At 38.0% G+C, this 24,140-nt stretch overlaps 1 protein-coding gene across 1 annotated transcript in view; it reads right to left on the reverse strand.

The window, feature by feature from the left end:
• The window catches only part of ARHGAP5 (Rho GTPase activating protein 5), a 45,711-nt gene extending 21,779 nt beyond the window's left edge, over positions 1 to 23,932 (reverse strand). Inside the window, exons 1-4 of the mRNA XM_083863206.1 lie at positions 23,841 to 23,932; positions 16,820 to 16,926; positions 9,680 to 13,579; positions 74 to 221 (exon numbers count right to left, since the gene is read on the reverse strand). Of these exons, the coding sequence (XP_083719332.1) occupies positions 74 to 221; positions 9,680 to 13,402 (3,871 nt within the window). The 5' untranslated portion in view covers positions 13,403 to 13,579; positions 16,820 to 16,926; positions 23,841 to 23,932. The remainder of the gene's footprint in view (positions 1 to 73; positions 222 to 9,679; positions 13,580 to 16,819; positions 16,927 to 23,840) is intronic.
• Between the last annotated feature and the right edge of the window lie 208 nt (positions 23,933 to 24,140).

The following is a 24,140-nucleotide window of genomic DNA, read 5'->3' on the forward strand; positions in this document are numbered from 1 at the left end:
AACAGGGAATGAAAGGCTTTTACTCATTATGCAAAATGAGGAAGTCTTTCCTCTAACAGTCCTCCTATCTTACCTGTATCTTCAATGAATTGCACACATTTTTCAACAAACAGAGGTATTGGTTTCTCAGGTGTAACCAAATCCTGTAGGGGCATCCCAAAGTAATTACTTTCCCAGTTTCTACGGATTGGAGGATTGAATGTCTTAGTTTTCTTTTTTGGCTACAACAAAACAGAGTTATTTAAGTAATATTCAAGCAACACTTTAACCAACTCATATTTCAATCATTCAGTAAATACAACCAGATCATACATCTATCAGACATTAAAATTCCTCTACAGCAAATCGAATGAATAAAAATTAAATGTACTTTTAAAATTATAAAGTACTTAACTTAAAAAGTAATAACGTATTAGATAAAAAGAACTCAATTTCTAAAAGTGTTGATCCTTTTTGTACTATGTTAGGAACAGGACTACCCAGGATGTCAGCAACCAAAAGGCCAAAGGAACAGAAGGAAAGACACCACTTGTTTAGAGCACTGTGACTTGTTCAGAGTCTTTCAGCACTGCTCACAGGAACCACATCTGAACCACACCTCTTCAGAAATTGTCAGGATAAAATTCTGGTGTCATACAACCAAAACAAGGTTGGTGTCTTCTGCATGTATTTAAAGATACCAAATAATCTTTATTCTTGCAACTATATAAGAAACACGATGACGGAGAAGTCCTAACAAGCAATCAAGTGTTGAAGTTAAAGTTGCAAGGGGCTCATACTAAGCATGAATGTTTTGTTAGAGGCACGGGATTTTAGCCAAAAGAACGTTTGCTCACAATTAAATCTAAGATGGTGAGTTTACATATGGAGTTTTCCTTGGTTTATTTTTTTTTCCACTGAGAAGGACTTTTATCAGTGGAACTGATGAATCAGCCTTGGATGATTACAAGAATTATATTGTATCAGATATCATAATTCATCTCTGAATAATGATGAAAATATAAATTACATCAAAATGCTATTTAGCCAGCATCCAGCCCAGATGAGCAACAGCTCAAAGCACTAAGGTGAAGCTAAACAATGTATAAAACTCAGTGAAAACATCTTTGTCAAATGTTAAATGAAAGATCATTTTAGATACATATATTAAGGCAGTAAAGAAAGGAAATAAATTCAATTTTTTTCCCAAGGTGTTCAGTACACATCTCCACCATGGCAGAATAAAAGAAGCAAGATATACTCAAGACTGTATTATTTAAGATCAACAAGATAGAAAAAGGCACTGTGTGTCTCTTGGAAAGCAGACAGGTAAATGGAATAATAAACTAGTACTCTACAGGAATTTTACGAAAATTACAAATACTATCTGTGTAGAATACCTGGACTTAGTATGAAATATTGGACACAGCTACAAAATCAGAGTAAAACAGGCTCATTTCTAATAACAGTCCAGCTTTTAGAAGACAGGTTGCAAGGGACTGCTATATCACAGCTGATATTATGCACACAGAAACACAAAAAGGTGTCTTAGATGAATTCTTTACCTGAAAATAGTTCAAATCCTCAATTTTGAAAGTGAGAATTTGCCTAAAGAACCTAATGAAGCACAAAGAATAAAAAAATCAAGAGAAAAAGGAAAGAGAAAACCCCAGCCCCAAAGCCCTTTGCAAACTGGTCTAAAGGCAGAGTAGAATGTGAAATTACTATTTTACACATTTACAAGGCAGTTACAATAAGTTTCAGCTATTTCTCATTATGTATTTTGTAACTCTCCTGTCCAATATTTACTAAAATACCTATCTCATTATTTTCCTTTCTTTTGGGGTATGTGAGTGCATACTCTCCAGTGACAGCATAAATCAAATCTTCCCACAAACAACACTATTTACATGATCTTTACAAAAAATATTTCTGTAAATTAAAAACAAAACTTTAAGGCTTTAAGAAAGACCAACATGCTATTTCTGATTTTAGACTTCCATACTTTCCTGAAATTGTTGGTCTAGATTTCTTAAGTGGAGAACTTGTTCGGAACAAAAAGGTGTTCTGTGCAAAAGACCTGATCTTTGTCAAAAGACCAAATGACTTCAGGAAAAAAAGGTCTTATTTCTCTGTTTCTAGTATTTCTCATTTCTCTTATTTCTATTTAATCTCTGTTTCCCACTCTGCGAAAACAACATTTTTTCTGATCCATCAGACATAGAATGGAACTTTTAGATTTGCTAGTCAAAACAACGACTACCACTTTTTTTCTGTGTAAAATTAACTTTTAAAATATCTGTAATGAAACAATAAACAGAAACCGCTTAACATTAAATTATTCATTTAGTAAAATAGAACCTGAGTAAGGTGAACCATTTCAGAATTCCTATATTTTGGCAGAGAAACTATGATTTTGCCCCTGGTTATTTTTAGTTCAGTCATTCTCCCCAATACTCCTACACCCCACAATGCAGCAGTCATGTAATACTGCATGCAGCAAGCACTAACCTAGCCGCAGCCAAAACCAATTTTGTATGCTTCTCCTACATCATCATAAAAAAGGACTAATAGGCACCAAGTTAAAGAAGACAAGAAGCAGCACTTTTGTTACTTAAGCCTGGCAAAAAGCTCATTGTTCACATACCATTGTTTTCATGCTAGTAATTAAAACACAAGTCCAAGACCATAACGTTGAAACCCTTAGCTGCACTACAGATCTGTGGGGCTTCATATAATTGATTGCTGCTCTTAGGTTGAGCTTTCAGCATGGGTTTCACCACTTGCTTCTTGCCAAAGACAACTTCTCTTCATACCCTAACAGAGGTTAATGCCAAACCTCCAACTGATCTTTATATATTTTGGCAGGAAAGCATTTTAACTCTGAGAATTCCAAACTTGCCTTGCACTGCATTTACTTGCAATATTGCTTTATTCTGCAGTGCTTCAATCACCAAAATACATGTTGCAAAAGATTAGCTAAAGTCCTCTTAAAATAAGACAAGGTAAACACAGAAACATATACTCTAGCATGGCACAGTAGTATCCCAGTCTTGATTTCAAAACCAGAAATATTACTACAAAGAACATTAATTTTAAAAATATAGAAGTAAAGAATACTCAAGTTTAACCCTCCTGACTATAGGTAGTAGGGAAGCAGCCAAGCAGCACTCATCATCTAGAGAGAAACTAGGCTAAGCCTTCAGCCAGCTCAGAGTCTTGAGAGTACAACACACCTAAATACAACCTTTTAAAATTAAGCTAGAAAATTAAAAACTGCCAAAATCCTATCAAGCCCCTTCATGGATGGGCTGCTTACTTTAGCAAGCCTTCTATACAAGACAGGCTTTTTTTTTCTTTCATTCCCATCCCACCAGAACCACCATCAATAATTTATTTATTATAGAAGAAATTCAGCCACTTCTCTACCTCCAAAAGATTTCACTACTACTTTTGATGCAAAGGAAATGTTCTGCCTGCTTCATCTGCAGTCAGCCCTAGGGTCATGGAGGGCAAAGTCAGTATTTTCAGGACTAGTAAAATACTTCATAAAATCACGCACCGTGAACAGCACTCATTTTATAGGTTTAATAAAAGTATTTGTAATCTCTAATTCATAGCTAGCTTTTCAGAAACTGTATGAAATATGAATAATGCAATCACTGTCCCTAACATGCTCCTCCTTCCCTTCATGCCTTCTGCCATTTTTAGAATTCCAGTTGGTTACACTGTTTTAAACTACAATGCCTCAAGATGGCATATGGCTCTAAATATGCATATTAAGAGTGTTAAATTTGAACAGACAAAACCTGAAAGTACAGATTCTGATGTTTCCTATAGTCTTCAGGAGAAAGAAAAAAAAAAACAATCACTGCACATTCCAGTCTGAAGTAGACAGTATTATGCTGAATTAACCACTGAATTTACACAAGAACAGCTGAATAAAATTTTAAGTTGATCTCCCATTGCTCACGTTTACCATAGTCTTACTAAAACTGAGATCAACAAACACAGGTTCCATGGTTCCTCACACTATCTCCATGATAGTTTTAACATAAAATTTCAGATGATTCTGAAATTATAATGGCAGCAGGCAAGTTTAAGCATAGAAAAACAGATGACAAATGCACTGATTTGTGTTCTAAAACGAATAAAACATGTGAGAATTCATCAAGATGCTAGTGGATTTTTCTTGCTGAAATGCTAAGAGAAATTTTCAGATAAATTTAAAGTAAAAAGCATCTTACAATCATCTTGGTAAAAGGAAAACGGAAAGAAACTTCTTTGGAAGCAACAAATTCTCTCTGCAAACAGGGTTACAAGGTAGAATGTTTTAAAACAATGTTTCTCAGATTTAATTCAGCAATACCAATGGAAACTCCATTCACAGAAAAAAAATCAGACCTTAAATAATCAAACTATTGACCACTGGCCAAAGAACCTAAATAGTGGAACTTTTTCAGGTTTCAACAATAGCATGCCAAAGAATTATCACTAAACAGTTAATTTACTATTGTTTACAAGATCTCTATAGTTAGGATTTGTTTTCAGAAGTATTTAAGTTCAAAATAAGGCTCTGCCTTTCCCATTGCAAAAATTTATTCATGATATTTGTTGTTCTTGATACGTTGTGGAGAATAAAAACCTAAACAACTATACTCACTCTATAAGAGGTGAAAAAAACAGAGCCTAAACTAGACACTGAACGTATCTCAAAGCGTTCACAAAGATAAGAGCTCTAAAGTCAGTAGGTAAAGTTTTAATACTCATCAATTCCATTGCAAAAACAAATAATAAGGTTATTAATTGTCACTATATGGAATAGCGACAGGTTTCCACATCAGGCAGGCTTCCTGCTGAAGAGGGAATTACTAAATTATAACAAGGGTCAAAAATAACTTGCTGTTATTTCATGGTAATAATAATAATAAATCATCTATAATAATTGACAAATAGTTTTTTTAAATATTTACATTGGGCTTGTTTACACAGTGAGAACAATGGAAAGCCAAGGATTACTGTGGTTTGGGCTTTATACTAACACATAAAATGCATCAGTCGCAGCTTTAAGGTTACTGAAGCAGTTCTTCCTATCTAAGATATTAGAATATAGGAATTAGAGTATTAGGATCTTGCTGCTTCCTTCAGTAAGATTCTTTTCCTCTAGGAATCTTCATGCCCTTTCCTGACCTGAAATTTTCTGCAGTTTCTGCTGTTCTGTATATCCAAACACATTAAGTTAAACTGAAGACAAAAAAAATTACAATACAGCTTGCAAGGCTCCTGCTCTTATCCTGTACCAATACCAATACTGTTTACACTAGACCTTAATGGTAAAAATTCTAATTGAGACAAGCATCTACTTGGAATTTCCACTTCCAGTTTTTGATAAAGACATGGAGATGAATTAGCACACATCTCAGCTGGAGAGGACTAACTTGGCAAAGAAAAAACAGCTGAGGCAAAGCTGCATTTTAACATTTTAGTCTGTGCTTAGTTCCTCTAACTTCGTGAACACTATGAAGGAAATACATAACCAAACAAAGAACGCATGCCAACATAGGGGAGAAGTCTGCAGAATGCATTTTTTTTGCTATTTGGTTTAACAGCAGTAAGGACAAGGTGATTTCTTCCTAAGAGAAACTTTACAGAAGTTCTGTAGGTGAAGAAAAAAGGGCACTACAGTTTAACAAATATTAGCACACAGCATGGACTTCAAATATTGAACAACATACACTTGAAGTATTTCAAGCTTAGTGTACACACCCAGCTACACGTGAATGTGGCCTAAAGAGTCCTGTGATTCAAGTCACTCTGCTTGCTTTATTCTCCTCCTGCTTACTTGTCTTCATATTTATCCCCACCAGAAAAAGTTCAACGGTCTACTTGTTAATAGCACATGCAATGTCAGACCATAAATTGTGCAGAACATTTAGACATATGCTAATAAAATAAAATAGGATAAAGGTGGGTGTATCACAAATTAGACTATACTGATTCAGCCTTTCCCATTTTGTCTTTTCTAGAGCAAAGACAGCACCACCATCTGTTGGTTTTACTAATCTGGACTTCAGTAAGGCACTTGGTGATGGCAAATAGGAAATTACAGTGACAACTGGAGGAGCAGAAATAAGATGATATTCTGAAACAAAAAGGACAAAGTCGTAGAGTAATGGGAAAATCCTGCACTGGAATAAGCAACTAATAAAACACATGCACTGTAAGGTGCCTGTAGCACGTGCTGTAAAGTACAGGGACTATAATGTGTGTATGTACAATAAACCATCTGTACTGTGCTGTATGGAGTCATCACCTGGAAATTATCGGGACAAGAGCAGGCCAAAGGTACCTAAAGTGACAGAACTGCAGCTAAGCAAAGGTTGTGTGCAGTCACAATTGTGTCCAGCAGTAATTTCTGGTAGATATCAGCAAGCATTAAGGTTACACGATGCACTGCTATGACATTCCCTGCAATATTATGCACAGTTTCAGTCATCCTCATTCAAAAACAGAGGCTCAGGGAAAATATCTGATTGGGTTTTTTTAAATCTTCTAAAACTCAGGCCAAGAAGTAGCCGTTTTCTCTTCACCAGTTTGGAGGTGACCAACCAGAAAAAGAAACTCTTCAGGAGAAAGATTACAATACAGAGGAAATAAAAGCTCTGGATGGATTTTTCAGAGTAGTAAGAAAGAGGGGATAAAAGTTTTCAGAGGAATTATTTCTGTGAGAATTGAGAGAAGAGCTCAAGGACAATTCTCTTCCAGTTCTGACTACCAGTACACTGAAACAAGATCTAAGAACACTAGCACAGTGTTACGGACAAAAATAATGGGCAAATAATTCAGACCAAAGCACACTTGCTTAACTGGTCTGAGTTTTAAATTGTTTCTTTTGGTAATAAGAAACAGTACATGACCTTGCAAGTAACTACCTGCTTGCCAGAGGTTTGTCATTGCTATACTTTCCACAGTAAACCATTTTAATTTATGCTTCCAAATAGCAACAAGTAGCACAATTCTGCCTTAATAACATGTGTCCACAACAGATTTTTAAAGTTTGATATATATATATATGTGCTAGCCAAACTACAGCAGTTCATTTTCCCACTCTACTGTTTGTCAAATCCTGCTTCTTCGTTCCTATTCACCCAACTCCTGCCTCTTTTTTCCCTTCAGTTGTTTTACCTGAACTCTACAACCACTCTACATCCATTCTCTGCCTCCCTATATCTGTCCTAGTGCCCATATTTTTATGTGATTTTATCCTGAGCTGGGACCTGAAAGGATCAGGACCGAATAAGCATTCTTCAGCAGAGTGATGTCCCTCCTGCAACGCCTTACAAGAAATCAACCCAGAAACATCGTATCTCAAACCAACAAAAATCCAAGCAGCATAAGCAATGTTCCATCCTACTTGGGCTTAAAAAAAAACCCCAAATCAATCTTTGAAAAAGATAATTAGGAGTTCAGACTTTAAAATTCAAGTTTTTCCAAACAAATTCATTTTGTTCGTAAGATTTCTGTATTTCATAATCATTATAATTAAAGCAAGAATAGTGACACATATTCTATTTTCCCTTTACAAATAGCTGAACAATTCAGAAAAAGTAGCAATAAGAGATTTAGGAAATAGTCAGAAAGAAGTACATAAGTTCTATTTACCTCTTTCACATTCAAGAGGTCAAAATTCTCAAAAAAAAAAAAAAAAACAGCAAGCAATCAGTACATAGTGGTGCACTAACATCTCTCACAAATAACACTTGACAAGGATAATATAATTTGAATAATTTTTGCATTTCTGTAATAAAAGACTACTAGTTGCTCATCCAAAACGACACAGGAGAACATGCAGAAAACTTAAAAACTTTAAAAACTGCATCTCTTCTGAAATGAAATTAACTGTTAAAAAACAAACAGATAATGAACTAGAATGATTCACTTGAACTGGAACTACTCCCACTTCAACTTCATTCAAGTCAACACAGAGTAGTCACTACTTATCAAAAGCACTGAGCACTCAAGATACTTTGGAAACTAGCAAACATTTGACCTATCATGTTAAATTTGCTTTCTCAATTCCAGTAACTTCCAGGACTATGAGAAGTTTTCACTAATTTTAACAGTAGCAGCTTTGCTACTTGTGAGTAAAATACAAACCCCTCCAAAAAAAATACTCACATAACCAGCAAATCACAAACCAAAGCAAAACCAATCAAAACTTAAAACAATTTTACTCTTCCAGAAACTTATCCACTATAGAAATTAAAACAGCCTGAAACTTCCAATTTAGGCTTCTTCTCACCAGGGCAAAACCAAAAGTGGAGGCTTTGGTAGAGCCATCAAGAGGCTTCTGACACAATTTCAGGAAGAGAAGATCCCACTATAGTAGATCTGCTCAGTTTATCACATAAATATTCAACTCAGAGTAACATGCTCTCATCTAAACACAGCTGGGACAGTAGCAAAATCATGCAACTACATTTTGGTTTCTATGTAGAAAGATTATTTCAAGCAAAAGGAGTCCAGAATTTGGACTCAATGGTCTTTATGGGTTCCTTTCAACTCAGGATATTCACTGATTCTATGAAAAGTATATGGATTACTGCTTTTTTTAAAACAAATCTAAGTTTCTCCAAAAGAGAACTTCAAAGTATTTTTAACCATATGATTTTATACCCACAAGACATCATTATCCATGCTTATGAGTAAGCCTTAAAAAAATTTAGTGGCCTTTAAATCAGTCATGTGTAATTCAAATCACAGCTGCATACCAGGAAGAATTTTATCTATTAGTTAAATTTAACTATGCTCTACTTTAACAAAACTTATTTATGCTATTCAAGTATCATCAGATTTAAGCTAAAAAAGTGACATTTTAAAAATGCTCAAAAGATAATATTAAAAAGGTTGGATTATTTTGAGACAAGAAAGAAAATATCTCACTGACCAGGAACACTCCTAATTTAATGTCAAAACTATACCAAACACAATGATTGCTGTCCTAAAATTAAAACCTAAACTATAAAGAATGTACATCTAGAACTCACACTACAACACTACTTTGATGACACAACTTTTCAGGCAGCTAGTCAAAAAATAAGTAAACCAGAACATTATTATTTTCCCTTTATTTCCCTATTTTGTTCCCTTTACTCTGCTTGTACAGAAAACTGTGAAGGTAGAACAACTTTCAACTCGATTACCTGTTTGCCCACACTAGGAAAATGCAGCAGTCTACTAAACAAAATTTCCTTTTTATGCACTTGTTCTAGAGTTCCAGGTGGACAACTAAGAATTAAAAAGAAATCACTCCTTTCATTCACCAGCCCTAAACTGCATTCTAATAGCAAAAACTGCAAGAACTGAAAGAACCAGTTCTACTAAAGAACTCACAAAGCAGCTTTTCCTTAAAAAAACACATCACCTTACACAAACGGAAAGAAGCCTCCACATGTAAGCAGAGATGAAAATAACTGCCATTTATTGAACAGCTGGTAAGGTAGACAAACCATCTAATTCCCTAAGGTTTACTAGCTCCAAGCCACTTAATATGAACTTAAGACAAAAAAAATCTAACCAATTTAGTTTGAAAATTTTAAAGCATCCGTTTCAAAATAGGGTGCAGCACTTGCATATTTTGTCTCTTCCCATTTTACAATGCACCAGATGTTGTAAAAAAATTTTAAATTAATTCACTTACCTTCTTATCTTCTTTTACTTTGTGGGGTTTCTTTTTCATTTTTTTGTCATCCAATTCCTGATCTGATGTAATAGCAGGGTTATCTATGCCACCCTTCCATGTTTCAACAGGTGAAAGAAGTGGGTCTTCTTCACTTCCACGATGTCTTCCTTTTCTTTTAGGTTTGGAGGTGGTAAAAGCCTCATCATCACTTGCATCTGAATGTGTTCTCCTATAGTAAGACTTGGCTTTGCTGAACAGTGTCTTAGACTTGTACTTGTATTTTGAAGGCCTTCTTTCCCCATGACTTTTGGATACTCTATCAGAAAACCCATTTTCTTCCTCACCTTGGGTATTTATAACAATTGAGTTTCGAACTTTAATAATACGATTCTGACTATCCTCTGGAACTGCATAGGTATCATCTGCAAAGCCTTTATGTTTGTAAATTGTGTCAATAGGTTCAGCATAATTGTCAGATTGGTCTGTATCTTCTGGTGGTGCTGCAGGCACTCGAGAAGGCTGTTTCCTGGGGTTTTTGCCAATACCTGCCTCAATTGTTTTCAGGAGGTTAGGATCCAGTTTTTTCACATTTGTTCTTGGAACAAGCGGTTTCGGTTTTATCGGAGGAGGCACTTTATGGTTGCGTTCATGGTCATGACAATTGACTGGTGTACTGTGAATAGGATACTCATTTCCTTCCAAATCCAGCCGGTACTTTGAACGATCACTAGGTGCTGGAAGTAACCTTACATCATCACCAATTGGACTGTAAGGTGGTGGTCCTTCAGCATCATCCTCTGAATCTGGGTAATTATAGTCAAGGGAACCTCCTCTCGGAGATCTTGGAAAAACATCCTCACTTGTATGCGTTGATTCCCTCGTGCTGTCTGACATGTAGGAACTTTCAATCATGTTTTTCTTCTCTAACACATCACTGAAGAACAATGTGAAAACCTCAGTCTGACGATGATACTGAGATAATGAATATAAAGCTGTAAACTTAGCAGTAATTTCTGTTGCTATGTGCTCTCCTTCAGTCATGAGTTCCTTGATTGCCTCATTCTCGAAGAAGTCCGCCTGGCTATCAGTAACAGCCACCAACTGGACAGGAATCGTATCCTGAACTTCAGACAGAAATGCCCGAAGCATTCCCATGGATGCCTTTCGCTTTGCAGAATAGACCAGTATATACCCATGAACAAGTTCATCTTTCCTTACACCGATTGAAGAATGATATGATAATATAGTTATCTGTATTCGACGTCTCTTCTCACCTATTATTTTATCAAGCATCAAAGAATTACTCTGGCCAGCCTGAGCAGCGCTACAGGAGTGAGAATCAAGGAAAGGGGAAAGAATAAGATCCACACTGAACGGATCGCCACACATGGCACACATGACAATCCTTAAGTCAGCTTCTGACAGATCTTTAATGGTGGGAACTGGACTTACAACATCAAAATTGTGTTTAACTGCTTCCAGCACTCCCCTCAGAGCTTGTTTTATTTGGGCCTCATTAAATTTGCGTGGGTATGTACCGGCAGGCACATCTACAAAAGGGCACTGTAACTTGTTAGCCAACTGCTGTCCCTGATGTCTCAGAATAGGTAGATTCTTGCTAACACTGTCCCTCTGGTTAGCCAATATTAATGTAAATGAAAGATTAGCCATATACTTGTCTCTCCTTATCTGAGATGCTTCAGCCCTTATTTTTGCAATGCACTCCCCAATAAAAGTCAGTGATTCAATAGAGTTAAACACGCAGAAACAACCATGTGGTTTGAAGGCTGAGGTCCACAACTGAGTCAGCAAGTATGGGGATTTGGCATCAATTGGCCTAAGATCTAGTTCATATATTTTTCCATCTAATGCATATTCATCATCAGTGGATTGTGTCCGAATTTCATTTGCCAATTCTTGTGCAAGGCCATCTTTGCCCAAAATGAAAAGATTGATTTTATCAATGTTGGCACTATCGTGGTATAAATTTGAGCGTCCATGGTCTAGTTGCAGAAGACTGTTGGCAAGCAACTCTTCTACTTTTATGTCCATGCAGTTTTGGCCACTGAGACAAGTTTCTTTAGTTGGGTGATAAACAAATCCTATGTGTTTGAGCAGAAGAGATTCTCTATCAGGTGCAAGTTTCTGTAAAGCTTTGTATCTAGGTTCTTCACTCAGAACTGCATGAATTTCACTCATTTTATCTGTACTTGGTGTTGCATTAAGATCCAGATCATAAAATAGCTCTGAATGTTCAAAAAGCATTTCCTGAAACTCCTCTTTGGCTTTTTCAACAATCTCCCTCTGATGCCTACCATACACTTCCTTACTATCTGCATCAGTGATGTATTTGAATGCTTCATCCTCCACCACAAAACATATAACTTCCTCCCACGGCTGCCCGGGTGAAATGAATTGGATTTTCTCAAGAGTTTTCTTGAATTTCTCTTTCATTTCAACCCTCCTTTTTTCAGATATAAGATGCTGCACATGGTTTTGATAAACTTTTTCTGCCTCCAGGGTAGTGAGAAGGTCAAACGGAATCCTTCGGTCATTCACTTTATCTATGTGGTCAGTTTCATCCCAGGGTGTTTTTTCAAGCACTACAAAACAGGACTGGAAGTCAGGCCTTTTCTCCAATACCTTCATGGCTTCTGACCAGCTCAAAAATTCAATCTCATCAAGATTTGATAGAAGAGTATTAAGAGCTCTTGGCAATGCATTAATATATTCTTCTTTTCTCTTTCTAATGTGTTCCTGTTTAAGTTGCTCTATGTGTTTTGAAAATGTATTTCTGGCCTTTTTTGTTCCTTCCAAATTTATGTACTCTTCATAATCAGGGTGGTTTTTCAGTTTGTTGCTAACAGTTTTCCAAGTTGCATGATAGTCTCTCACAGTTTGGACAAGTTTTTCAAACTTATCTGTTGCCGTAACAACTAACTGTCTTTGAGTTTTATAGGCATCCAGATAGGGGATTATTTTAGGTTTACCACGAGTTTTATCCATCATTTGTACCAGTGCAGTAAAACATGTTTCAACATTGACATTGAATCTTGCCGATGTTTCCACCACTACAAGGTTCTTCTTATTTGAAGCAAAGGCCTGAACCTCTCGCAGATAATGATCCACACATTCATCGCATTTTGTTGCCGCTATTATGATGGGTTTTTTAGATTTTGAGAGCTGGATATAAAGATTATTCACAAATTTAAGTTGATCATCAAACTTCCTATTGCATCCTTGGCTTACATCAATGCACAATAAAAATCCATCTATGTTTAATTTCCCTTCAGGCATTTGTTTTTGCTCAAAGTCTTGCTCCAAGCCTAGCTGATCTGTGCAAATGTACATTAGTTTTTCTGCAGACTGCAGTTTGGAGGCAGCTGCACGTTTTATGTACGGTTGTAAATTCGTACTCCGATGAGGCAAGAAAGTCTGATCATCAATGAACTCAGTCTGCTCAATTACATGAATTCTGCACTCAATTCCATCCTCACCGCTTTGTGTTACGTCACCCCAGTACAAAAAGTGATCATTGTTAACAACTCTTCCTCCAAAGTCAATTGTGCTAAGCACAGAGGTATGCTCGGGATAGTATTCATCTGCTTTTGAACGAACGAATCTATTGCACAAACATGACTTTCCGACTCCACAATTACCTTTATCCTTTTCAGTTCCAGACAGTCCAACAACACTAACAGCATAAGATGGGGGGCGTGGCTCTTTGTTTTTTGCCATCATAACTTTCCTCTCATCCTTTTGCAATTATCAAGGTAAGTGTATGTCGTTTTCATTCTGGAAAAGGTTCCTACAAATTTGAATTGTATATCCAGGGTTCCAGAAATTGCCTTCAGTCGTTCCTGCTTCAGCTTGTGATTAAGAGGACCTCAAATAACCTGGACAAGGAGCATCATGTTCCTAAAAAATACAGAGAAAAAAATAATTCAGGATTGCAGGTATTTTTTTATAATATTCATGAGGGAAAAGAGATTTAAAGAAGCACTTTCGCTTGATCACCCTGATTTTCTATGTATATGAAAATTCTACAATTACTGTGAATGAGATCATAAATTCATAATTCAGCGATGCTAATGCTATTTATACTACAAATTTTAAAATAAACAGATTTTAGGCACAATTTAGTAGTAGTTTGTAAGCTGTTTTGATAGCTGATCAGCATACTTCCAAAAATAAAGAAAACCCACACCCAAAGCCCCAAATAACTGTTCTCCTCCTTAGCTTACAAATACTGGGCACTGAAAAGCAAAAATACAACATAAAAACACTAAACCAAACCCAATATTCATGCACTTCTATTTACATTTTCACTGGATATCATGCTCATCTGCATGAATAACATTACATTTACGTGCATTTGTAGATTTCAGCTTAGGTTGCAGCTAAGAAAATTTCAAAGCAAGCAGTTGTAAAAGAAAGCAGTTGGCCACATGCCTCAGCTGCTACCTATCTGCAGAAGTAAGAGCAAACTTGAAAATACTAAGAGAATACTAAGAGCAAACTGCTTTTAAAGAAGTGTTTTGAACCAGAATTCTACAGAAAAACACAAACATCGTACCAACACTAAGAGTAGGACCTATGTATAGATTTTAAGACTACAATGCTGTTTCATTCCTTCTGTCTCTATGAAAAAAAAAATGAACTTTTATTAATTGGAAACAAAAACTACTATACCTACATTCAGAGTTTCACAGAATTACTACAAGGCTCCAGTGGCTTTATTGAAGCTGTCATTAAGTATAACAATTACCACTAACTCTCAGTTATTCATCAAAAGACTTTGCTTGCATGCATACTGCAAATGGAAATGTATTTGCTGGTTTTGAATCAACCAAGTTCTGAGGAAGACAGAAAAAGTTGGATCTCCAAATGACTGGTCCCAGCAGATTGGCAAACAAGGCTAAGAGTACCCTGGGCAGCATTAGACAAAGTACTGCCAGCAGGCCAAGGCAGGTGAACCTTCCCCTCTTTGCAGCACTGGTAAGGCCACACCTGATGCATTGTGTCCAGTTCCACAGTACAGGAGAGATACTGAGCTACTGGAGAATGCAGCAAAGGGTTAAAGCACCACAGCATCTCTCATTTAAGGAAGGGCTAGGACTGTTCAACCTGGCAAAGAGAAGACTCGGGGAAGACCTCATCAATGTGGACAAATATTTGGAGGAAAGTTGCAAAGAAAGCAGAGCCAGGCTCTTTTCAGTGGTGCCCAGGGACGGCACAGGAGGCAATGGGCACAAACTAAAATACTGAACATGCCATCTGAACATCAGAAAACACTTTTTTTAAATTGTGAGGGTGACTGAGCACTGGCCTGGTTTGCCCAGAGACGTTGCAAAGGCTCCTACACTAAAGGTATTCAAAAGACACATGGACACAGACCTGACAACCTGCCCTAGGTGACCCTGGTTGAGCAGGGAGGCTGGAAAGCTGACATTCAGAGGTCTCTTCCAACCTACACTGCTCTGTAAAAATATTTTGTGAAAATATTTTCATAAAAATACTTCTCATTTTGTTGGTAAAAAGACAACTATTACATGGCACTAGAAATGAAAGGTAGATACTATTGTACTTACATATTTGCTTTTACATTTGTAGAGTACAAAGTAACCACACAAATGTACTCAAGCAAATCTATAAACAGCCCTAATAAGAATGAAAGTACAACAAGCATCAATACTGAAATTTTAGTGTTACATACTTCATTCCTCTTAGCAGTACTTAACTAACCAAAACATAAAATACAAACTACATACATAAAACCAGCTGTTAGTTATAGAAATCACAGAAATGCAAAGTACTTTTTTAGGAAGAAAGTATCAACTTCATTACAAAATGAAAAGGAACACCTAATTTTTATACTCAAGAGCTTTTATATTGCAAAACCTGAAATTTTTATGCCAGATTTTAGAATTCTTTTTCAGTTAAATCAGATTACTCAAAGACCCATTCAAAAAGACAACTCGTATTTTAAATTCTGCTTTTCACTGTTTCCACTGTGTTTATTATATTCTTAAAACACAGAATTTGGACCTAACAGAAAATGGCTCCAGGAATAAAAATACTTAGCAATAATAACATCCTTTACAAGCTGTATTTATATTACTACAAATAAACCCAGTGTTTTCTTTCTAAAGCAAAGCTTATCATAGTAGCATCATTCAAACTGTAAGAATGAGAAATTTAGTCAGCACTTTCACTATAAAATGTTTTCTGTTTGCCACAGCACAATACAGATTTCATGTGGACTGAACTAGAACACAAAATTCTTCATCCACAGGATTACTTCATTTCATCAGGAAGACACTGTCAATTTGCAATTAGTTTATAAGAAACAATCAATACTTTCAGATACTCTACATCCACAGTAGCAAAGGTTGTTCCTCCTCCATCTACAAAATGTTTTGTTAAATCGATACATTTTTAAGAGAGTAAGGTGAAAGGGGACACTGACAAAGGGAGAATAAACACATCAGTCTCTTATTAAAGTTCTGACATGAAAGATTTTAACCATAGTAGGAGTTGAATCATTAAAGATATTTAAAACTAGTGTAGGTTTGCTGTTTTCTTGGGGTTTTTTTAAAATGATTCCTACTTTGCACTGTACAAAGTCATGGAGCAAAATCTGTTAATTAAGTAATAAAACTGGTAAAAATCTGACATTCTAATGGCTTCACATTTAATATGTAATCATCATTAAAATGTTCTCCAAATGGAAGATTTTCCATTTCACTATGCCAGTAATGTAAATTTACTTTATCATTTTGTACTGTTTTAAAGCATGCACACTGGAAATTCATTGTAAGTTAGTTCCATTATCTTAGTTCAATCTGCCTAATTCAATTATAACAAACTGTAAACACTACAATTCATCTAATCCTCCCCCCCACCTCTGCTACAGATTCAAAGGAGGGGTTGCTTGATTTCCCCAACTAATTTCAATCTTAGGATTGAGAATAATATGAAGTGTCTGACATCACTGCAGGAAGAATCTCTGATCATCTACAGATGCACTGTAGGACCTTGTCTTTACAGACTTTTAGATTTCCGAGCGTAGTTATAAAGAAAATAAGGTAGTAGCTTGTACTTATTTACCCACCTTCACCCTTAAACACATCATAAAGGCCTAAAGCCCAAACTTACCCTTAGGAAAAAGAGGTGCAAAGCAAGATGACTATCCTGCTGTGATCTTCCTGCAGTAATGTCACACATTTAAACAGTGCCCTTCAGTAAGTCCTTTCCTGAGGGATCTGAAAACAAAAAATAAGAAACATTAGAAGTTTCAAGTTTATGAAGGAAGAGGCAGCATTCAGAGAAGGTACAACACTCCATCTATGCATGAGGATTTTCCTTATTTTAAACCCATAAACAAAACTCAAGCTGGTCTTCGTCTAAATTTGGAGGGTTTAAATCCTGTAAGCACACCTATTAATATTTGAGAGAGGGCAAAGTTCTTATGAGACTGTGATTTGAATTTCAACTTGATACTTCAACAATAACTAGGTTGCAGAAGCCTGTTCTGAAAAAAATAATGTAGTTTCTCAGATAACATATAATATGTGAGCTATAAAAATCACTAATCTCTTGTAGAATAATTTGTAATTCTAAAGTATTTAGAACACAGCTTTGCAAGATGAAGTTGGTATAGTTATAAGTACAAAATACATGAAACAAATGTATCTCTATGTACATATATTCTATTAATAGGAAAAAGGTACAGTCTACCTCAAAACCCTTTCACCTGTAGTACACCACTTCTATATTAAAAGGACTCCCAAACTGTGACAAATTAGAAACCAAAAGGATAGTTATATTTGAAGATTTTGAACTCTCGACTGTGGTACAAATTGTTAATATCACCCTTCTAAGTGCTGATCTCACTGCAGGGATGCTACTATAAAGTAATCAAAAACAGAACTCTCTTCCATTGTTCTTCCCTTTGCATTCACACAAAACCCAGACTTTGCCAGGCCAGTGATCCACACATTATGATGCAGAACAGGAAAGGAACTTGAGGCACTTGCACTGAAATATTATGTAAGCCATTTCTAACTAAGGTGAGATTCAGCACCATGCTGTATATGTGCTAAATACTACATCAAACAACAGAACTTTTTCTTGTTTTGCCATTTATAATTATATCCTTAATTTGCTTTTGCTTGGGGAATAATACTCACTTTGCTCAAGTAAATTTTCTTTTGGACAAAAAAGGTTTGGCAATATTGAGAAACAATATACCAATACCACAACAGTAACTAATCTCGTGGTACCAAACACCACCAAAATCCATAGGCAGGAGTCTACCAGTCCTGCATTAAGCCTGGCTGAGCTTCAGTGCTCAATTCTTATCACTTCATAGAGAAGACGGGCAGTTAGTCGTGTTCCCTGCCCCTACCTCCAAGCTGTGGCACTCCTCTACATCCACAGCTAGCCAAGCAGAGCAGATACTTGCTCATGAGGAAAGACAATGGGACTCTGAAGAACTCAGAGTATGTGGAAGAGCAGACAGACTGAGAAAAAAGTCTCCTGCAAGAATGCATCTGAGGCTTGAGAAAAGAGAAAGCTCAAAGACAGCCCCCCACAACATCAGTCAGAAACATTAAGAGGCCAGAGAAAGCCCTATGTACAAATACATGTTTCCCAAAGTCTTCCAAGTTGAACTGTAAACACCAGAATAGAATGCCCTATTATTAGCAAGTAATAAATACTTGAAGAGTTAATAATCTATCATTATTAAGTAATTGTGGCTACACAGGAACTTGTAGATGAGTCCACAGTCAAGAAAATCACTTACAGATAAATACCCTTGCGTATTTCTCAATACCTTCCAAAATTGCTTTCTGAACCTAAAACCGTTTTAGATTTAACATTGCTGAAGCAAAAATGTTGCCTGAAAGAGTCCCAAGATTTGCTTATGACCATCAACTATTTAAGCAGCTGCCAACAGGGAAAACTAAAGAGTGTTTTGCCCAAGTCCTTTACTCACTCTGTAGTGTTGTCTAGACACAACTATAGATTTGTATTTTCTGGGGTTAGTTTCAACCAGCAGTCTTGCAAGTGTGTTTGTAAATTATCTGGCCAAGCCAAGAGAAGCACATGTGAATAAAAGGCCCATCACAGCCTAGCGTGCTTTGCAAGGCGTAGGAATACACCAACAGAAAGTTACTGTAACCTCTCTACAGCAGATCACCGAGTAAGGAGGATGAGCTTGAAAGTGCTGTGCACTCAAAATACAGGGACCAAGACTCCAAGAAAGTTACAGCTCCAGATTCAAGTTATTACTGACACCAAGTTCTTATACCAACTCATTCCTCACTTCATACTTTCTGAGAACCAAAACTTGGCATAGGACAATATTTACTACAGCACCCAATGCCCGAGATCTATCAGCACAACAGTAACTTACAGCCCTACCTAAAACAATAAGAATTCAACTGTTTTCCCTTCTAACAACCAGTTAAAAAAAAAGTTACTGTACCTTAACTTAATATTGTCATTTCTCATTCAGATTTAACAAGAGTTATTTTTTTTTTCACTCAAGCAAGCCTAAGAAATCTTTCCTTCAAGTGAAAAATCTTTTTTTAGAAATGAAACCAGAGTATACCAATGTCACCTTACCAACAATTTCACATCACTTAAGTCTGCTGAGGTCCTAACACTTAACATGTCCTGTCCACTTTACAAACACATCAATATTCTTGGCTTCACAAGTGCTGGTAACCTTAATTAACCATACTTGAAATCTTATTTACAAATAGTGGTAAATACAACAATTAGCCGAGTGTCAGCCAACAGGAGAAAAAATGTTATTCAGATTGCTTATCAGAAAATAAGCTCAAGCAAGCAACAGCAAGACAGAAAGGGACAACAGTGATCCTCTGGCTGAAAAGAAATTCAGTTGAAGTGGTATGCTGATTAATCATGCTAGAGAAATGAAGGATGAGAATGGATGACTCCAACTGCTGTTCATTTCAGATCTGGTTAGTATGATGACGGCCAACTATAATCCCTAAAGGAGATCTGTAGCCTAGATAACTCCCTCCATACAAAAGCAAAGTAATCAATGCATTTTTAAAAAAAGAGAGAGAAACCCCAACCGCCCAACTTCATATTATAAACAACGAGAAACTGTGTTTAAAAACAGAATTTCAAAGCTCTTAGTTCCTCCTAAGCTCAATAAATGTCTTCTATTAATAATACACTGAAGACTGCTTGTGTATTACTCAAAATTAAATCACAGCCTAAATATTATTTCTTAATTCAAAACATCATTCTTTAGGTGGAATCTAGCAGTCCCAGGGCATCTATTATCATTATTGCTCTCCACAAAAAAAAAAAAAAAAAATACCTCAAACAAACAAGAGAAAAACCAAACCGACCTACATAAGTTAAATAAAGGTACAATAAAAAGGTAAACTGCAAAGGTTTAAATCACCAGCACAGCAGTATTTTGTACTTAGGCCTCTCAAGTTACTTCTCTTCAGACTTTTGAATATCTGAAAGCATTCAATATAGTTTCAAAGTCTGTATTTTAACATGGAAGGAGAGTGCAAATTTACAGAAGTAATTCTTAATTGTTTTTGCATAGGATAAGCTCCAACCAAAAACATGGAGAGTGCTCAGAGAAGTTTCTCAGGGCAAGCCTCCCAATCAGGCTTATTTATGGAAAAACACAAAATGAATGGAGAAATTTTACAAAGGGGATCCATTAAAAAACTTATATAAATAGAAGAAAGAAAAAGAAGCAGACAAAGAAGAAGGGATCAAAGTAAGAACTGAAAAAGGGCTAAAATTCACTTCCTGGATGGAAAAAAGAAAAATTTACATCCTGGTATAGGCAACTACAACTAATTTCACTGATCCACAGATCTGAATAGTTTCATGTTATTTTGCTTCACGAGTAACTGCAGTATAGAATCCAGGACTCAATACCATGTAGCTTAGTTTGTTGTCTGACCTTGTACAGGCTATATGTGTCATTTCTACCTGTGTAAAACAATACTGCTTATACCCTTTTTAAAATTATGAAATGAGAAAGGGAAATGGCATATATAAGCAGCAAGTAATAGTCTGCATAAAAACTGGCCAACTTAAATAAATAAATGCCAAAATTTAACTATATACACTTTCCCAAAAATTATGCATGCAGGTATTGGTATTGCTTCTTTAAATGCAAACACTCTTCTGTCACGTTTGAATGTCAACTGATACAGAACTGCAAAAATGCGTGGGAATTTTAACTCAAAGCCAAAGAAACAACTCTTATTTACGACAAAACGTAATGTGAAGAACTAGCCACAGATTAATTATTTTGTTTTCCAAGAGATGTGACTAGAAAAACACAGTCAACACGCATATTCAAAATAACTTCACAACTGTTTCAGATTTTCTTGCAAGGGATTATGAACTCACTTTTCTTTAAATATTTCACCAAATCTCTAAGTACAAGGAAGTGATGAGATGGTTCAACCAATAATCTGTAAAACGCAATACTCTTCCAGCTCACTTACACTGACCTTTAGGCTAAAAATTCTCCGAGTAAAAAAGAAAAAAAGAAGCCAGCAAACAAAGAGTGATTAAAGAGTGATTAAGTATTTTGTGCGCCCATTAGGAGAGACGTGACACAGATGCCGGGGCGGAGGGAGCCCCGGGAGCGCTGGCAGGGGAGCGGGACCCCCGAGCGGCGCTGGGGGCCGCCAGGGCGGGGGCCCGGACAAAGCCCCCTGGCGGCAGCAGCCGCGGGCCCCTCTGGAAAGCATTCCTACCTTATCACCCAGCAGGAATGCACCCCGGGCTCGCCGGCGCGGCTACGTCACGGCCACGAGCGGGGCTGCTCGCAGCTCGCCCCACCTCACCGTGCCAGCACAACTCCGCCCTGGCTGTCTCTCTGGGGGAAGGTCACGGCGTGTCACCCCCGAGATCGCCTCCCGCACACAGTCCTAGGGACACACCGCCGAGCAGCCGGCTACACCGAGGGATCAGGAGTGCTCCGCCAAGTTTTAGGCGAAAAATTCCTCAAGGATGCCAGTACACGGGATTTGTCTTGTGTCAAGAAAGTACTTTTGGAAGCCTTAAGATAGCGTCAGCATCCTCTGAATATCTTCATTTAACATAATGGAATTATTTTTGCACTATCTACTCAAGTAACAAGTCCCAACAGGGAAACTTACACAGAACAATCTATTATTATGATCAGTGCTTTGCTTTTCTACATAGTCTGCACACGGAAAAAGCACCTACAGCTTTAGGAAAGCACATAGCCTGAAAAACATGTGGAGCATTTGGCTCTGTTAGTGCTAAATCTGGCATTTTAAAACAATTTAGTCTGAGCCTAAAGTATTTAATTGGATTATGTTACACATGCAACACCTTAGCTAAAGTAAAGTCCAACACCAGGGAGTGGTAGGCATTTGGTTGCAATTATTTACAATTTTACAACAATGGCAGCTGCTTTAGATAGGGATACTTTAGGGGGAAAAATGCTATTTCAGCTCAGTACGTTCCACGCTTATAAGCAAGTTGTACTAAAACAAGACAGTGATAATGTAACAAATGCTTAAACAATTTCCCATACTTCAAGTACTACAGACTTTAAAAAAACCCCTTACATTTGCATCATACTTTCTGAGCTCTAGTACCACTGAGTTTTAACAGAGTACTATAAATAGAATTTTAAGAATTTTAGCACTTCTTAAAAATAATTTTCAAAGCAGCACAAAACCGAAAGTAAATCCTTACAAAAATGCACCTGGATGAATATTTGTAATACCCTCACCTTAGATATGTACTATAAATAAGTCTGGGTTTTATCAGAAGGGAGTTAACTCTGGTCACTGATGTCACTGCTGAAAACAGCTGTCATGCAGAGGACTCTTCAGAAGGTAAGACAGCACAACTGACAAAAAAGCCACCTATCAACTCTTACTCTTTATGAAATAAGTATACAAGCATCAGTGTTGCAACTGGCTTCAATGCACAGGTTTAAAATGGACGTCCAATTGACCAGCTAACGCTGCTCTCTCTCTACTGCTTTTACTCTGCAGTGTAGAGTTTTCAAATTTGTCAAGGATCTTTATTAAGAAAAAAAAAATCCTCCAGTTTATCTGCATGACACTAAACTAAAGAATACACACATACCCCCACAGGCCTATTTTGGTCTAGATTAAAAACGTTCCCCTCCTACTTATTAAGGAAATATTCCACGGTGATATCAAAAGCGATACTGGAGAGAGCAAGAGAGGGGGGTACAGAGGGGTATTATGGGGAAAAGGTGACAAGTATGCCTTCCTTTTATAACTATGTAGTCCGGTTCTTTTTTTAATTAAAGCAGTGTTTCATACTCCTTACGTCTTACAGCTACAACACCACGGCATTCATTACATCTGTATGTCTCTGGTGATTCCCTTGGGTGGAGAGAGTCTAAAGGTTATGCTGGTTGAAGGTATTCAAAACGCTTAAAAGCTGCAACACTGCAACTGGCTACCCTATTCCAAAGCCCTAAAATCCACCTGGTGGAAAAACAGAAATGCACACACATCATTAGGAGAGTGAAGTTTTCTGAAATTTAATATCGAGCAATATTTGAAGGTGAAAGGAAGGAGGAGGGGAATGGACAACTGTTCAAATTTAGTAGAGGAAGAAAAGAACAGAGAAGGCGTGAATGTGTATTAGGGGGTAATGAAGAGGAAAATAAGTCCAGAGAAAGGAGAAAAGGGGGGAAAGGCGGTGGGAATGGAAGAAGGGAGGAAGCTAAAGGAGCAGGCAGAAGAAGGGAATGAGGAAGGAAGAAGAGAGGAGCAGGGAAGCTCCCCTTCCTGCCTTCCTCCCTCCCTAGAGAGCCGTGACCAGCTGGCAGGCTCGTACGGCAGGCTCAGACCCTCCCATAGCTCAGGCCTTGCTCACCTGTGTGGGAGCAGGCTCTCCGCTCGCTGCCCTTCCCGCCTGCCCTCGGCGGCGCGGCGGGGCGGGGGGCCGGCCGGGGGGCGCGGGGCCGGGGGGCGCTCCGCACGCGGCCCCGGCCCTCCGAGCCGGTCACAGCCAGCGGCCGGCTCGCGGGGCTGCAGCGCCTCCTCCTCCCCCCGCTCCCGCTCCCGTTCCGCCCGCCGGGCCGGCCGCCCCGCTCCAGGCCGGGCCGGCTCCCCCGGGACCGCATTCCTCCCCTCACCTCGCGCCGTCGGGATCCGGCTGCTCGGCGGCGGCGGGAGCGGCAGCATTCCCGGGACGCTCTCTCCACGCCGGCGCCCCCGGCGGCTTCTCCTCCCCGCGGGGCTCTCTCCGCTCTCCGGCCCGCGGCTCCCGGGCGCTGCCGGCCGCCGCAGCCCCGTCCCGCCTCCCCGCTGTCTCCCGGCGCTCAGTAATGGCGGCCGCCGAGCCTCCCCGGCTCTCGCCTGGCTGGCGGAGTCTCTCTCTCCCCCTAACTTTACCTCAGCAGCTTCCCTCCCCTCCCCCCTCCCGCCCGCCGCCG

This window comes from Zosterops lateralis, assembly GCF_965231275.1.
Source record: "Zosterops lateralis genome assembly, chromosome: 6".
Taxonomy (NCBI): Eukaryota; Metazoa; Chordata; class Aves; order Passeriformes; family Zosteropidae; genus Zosterops; species Zosterops lateralis.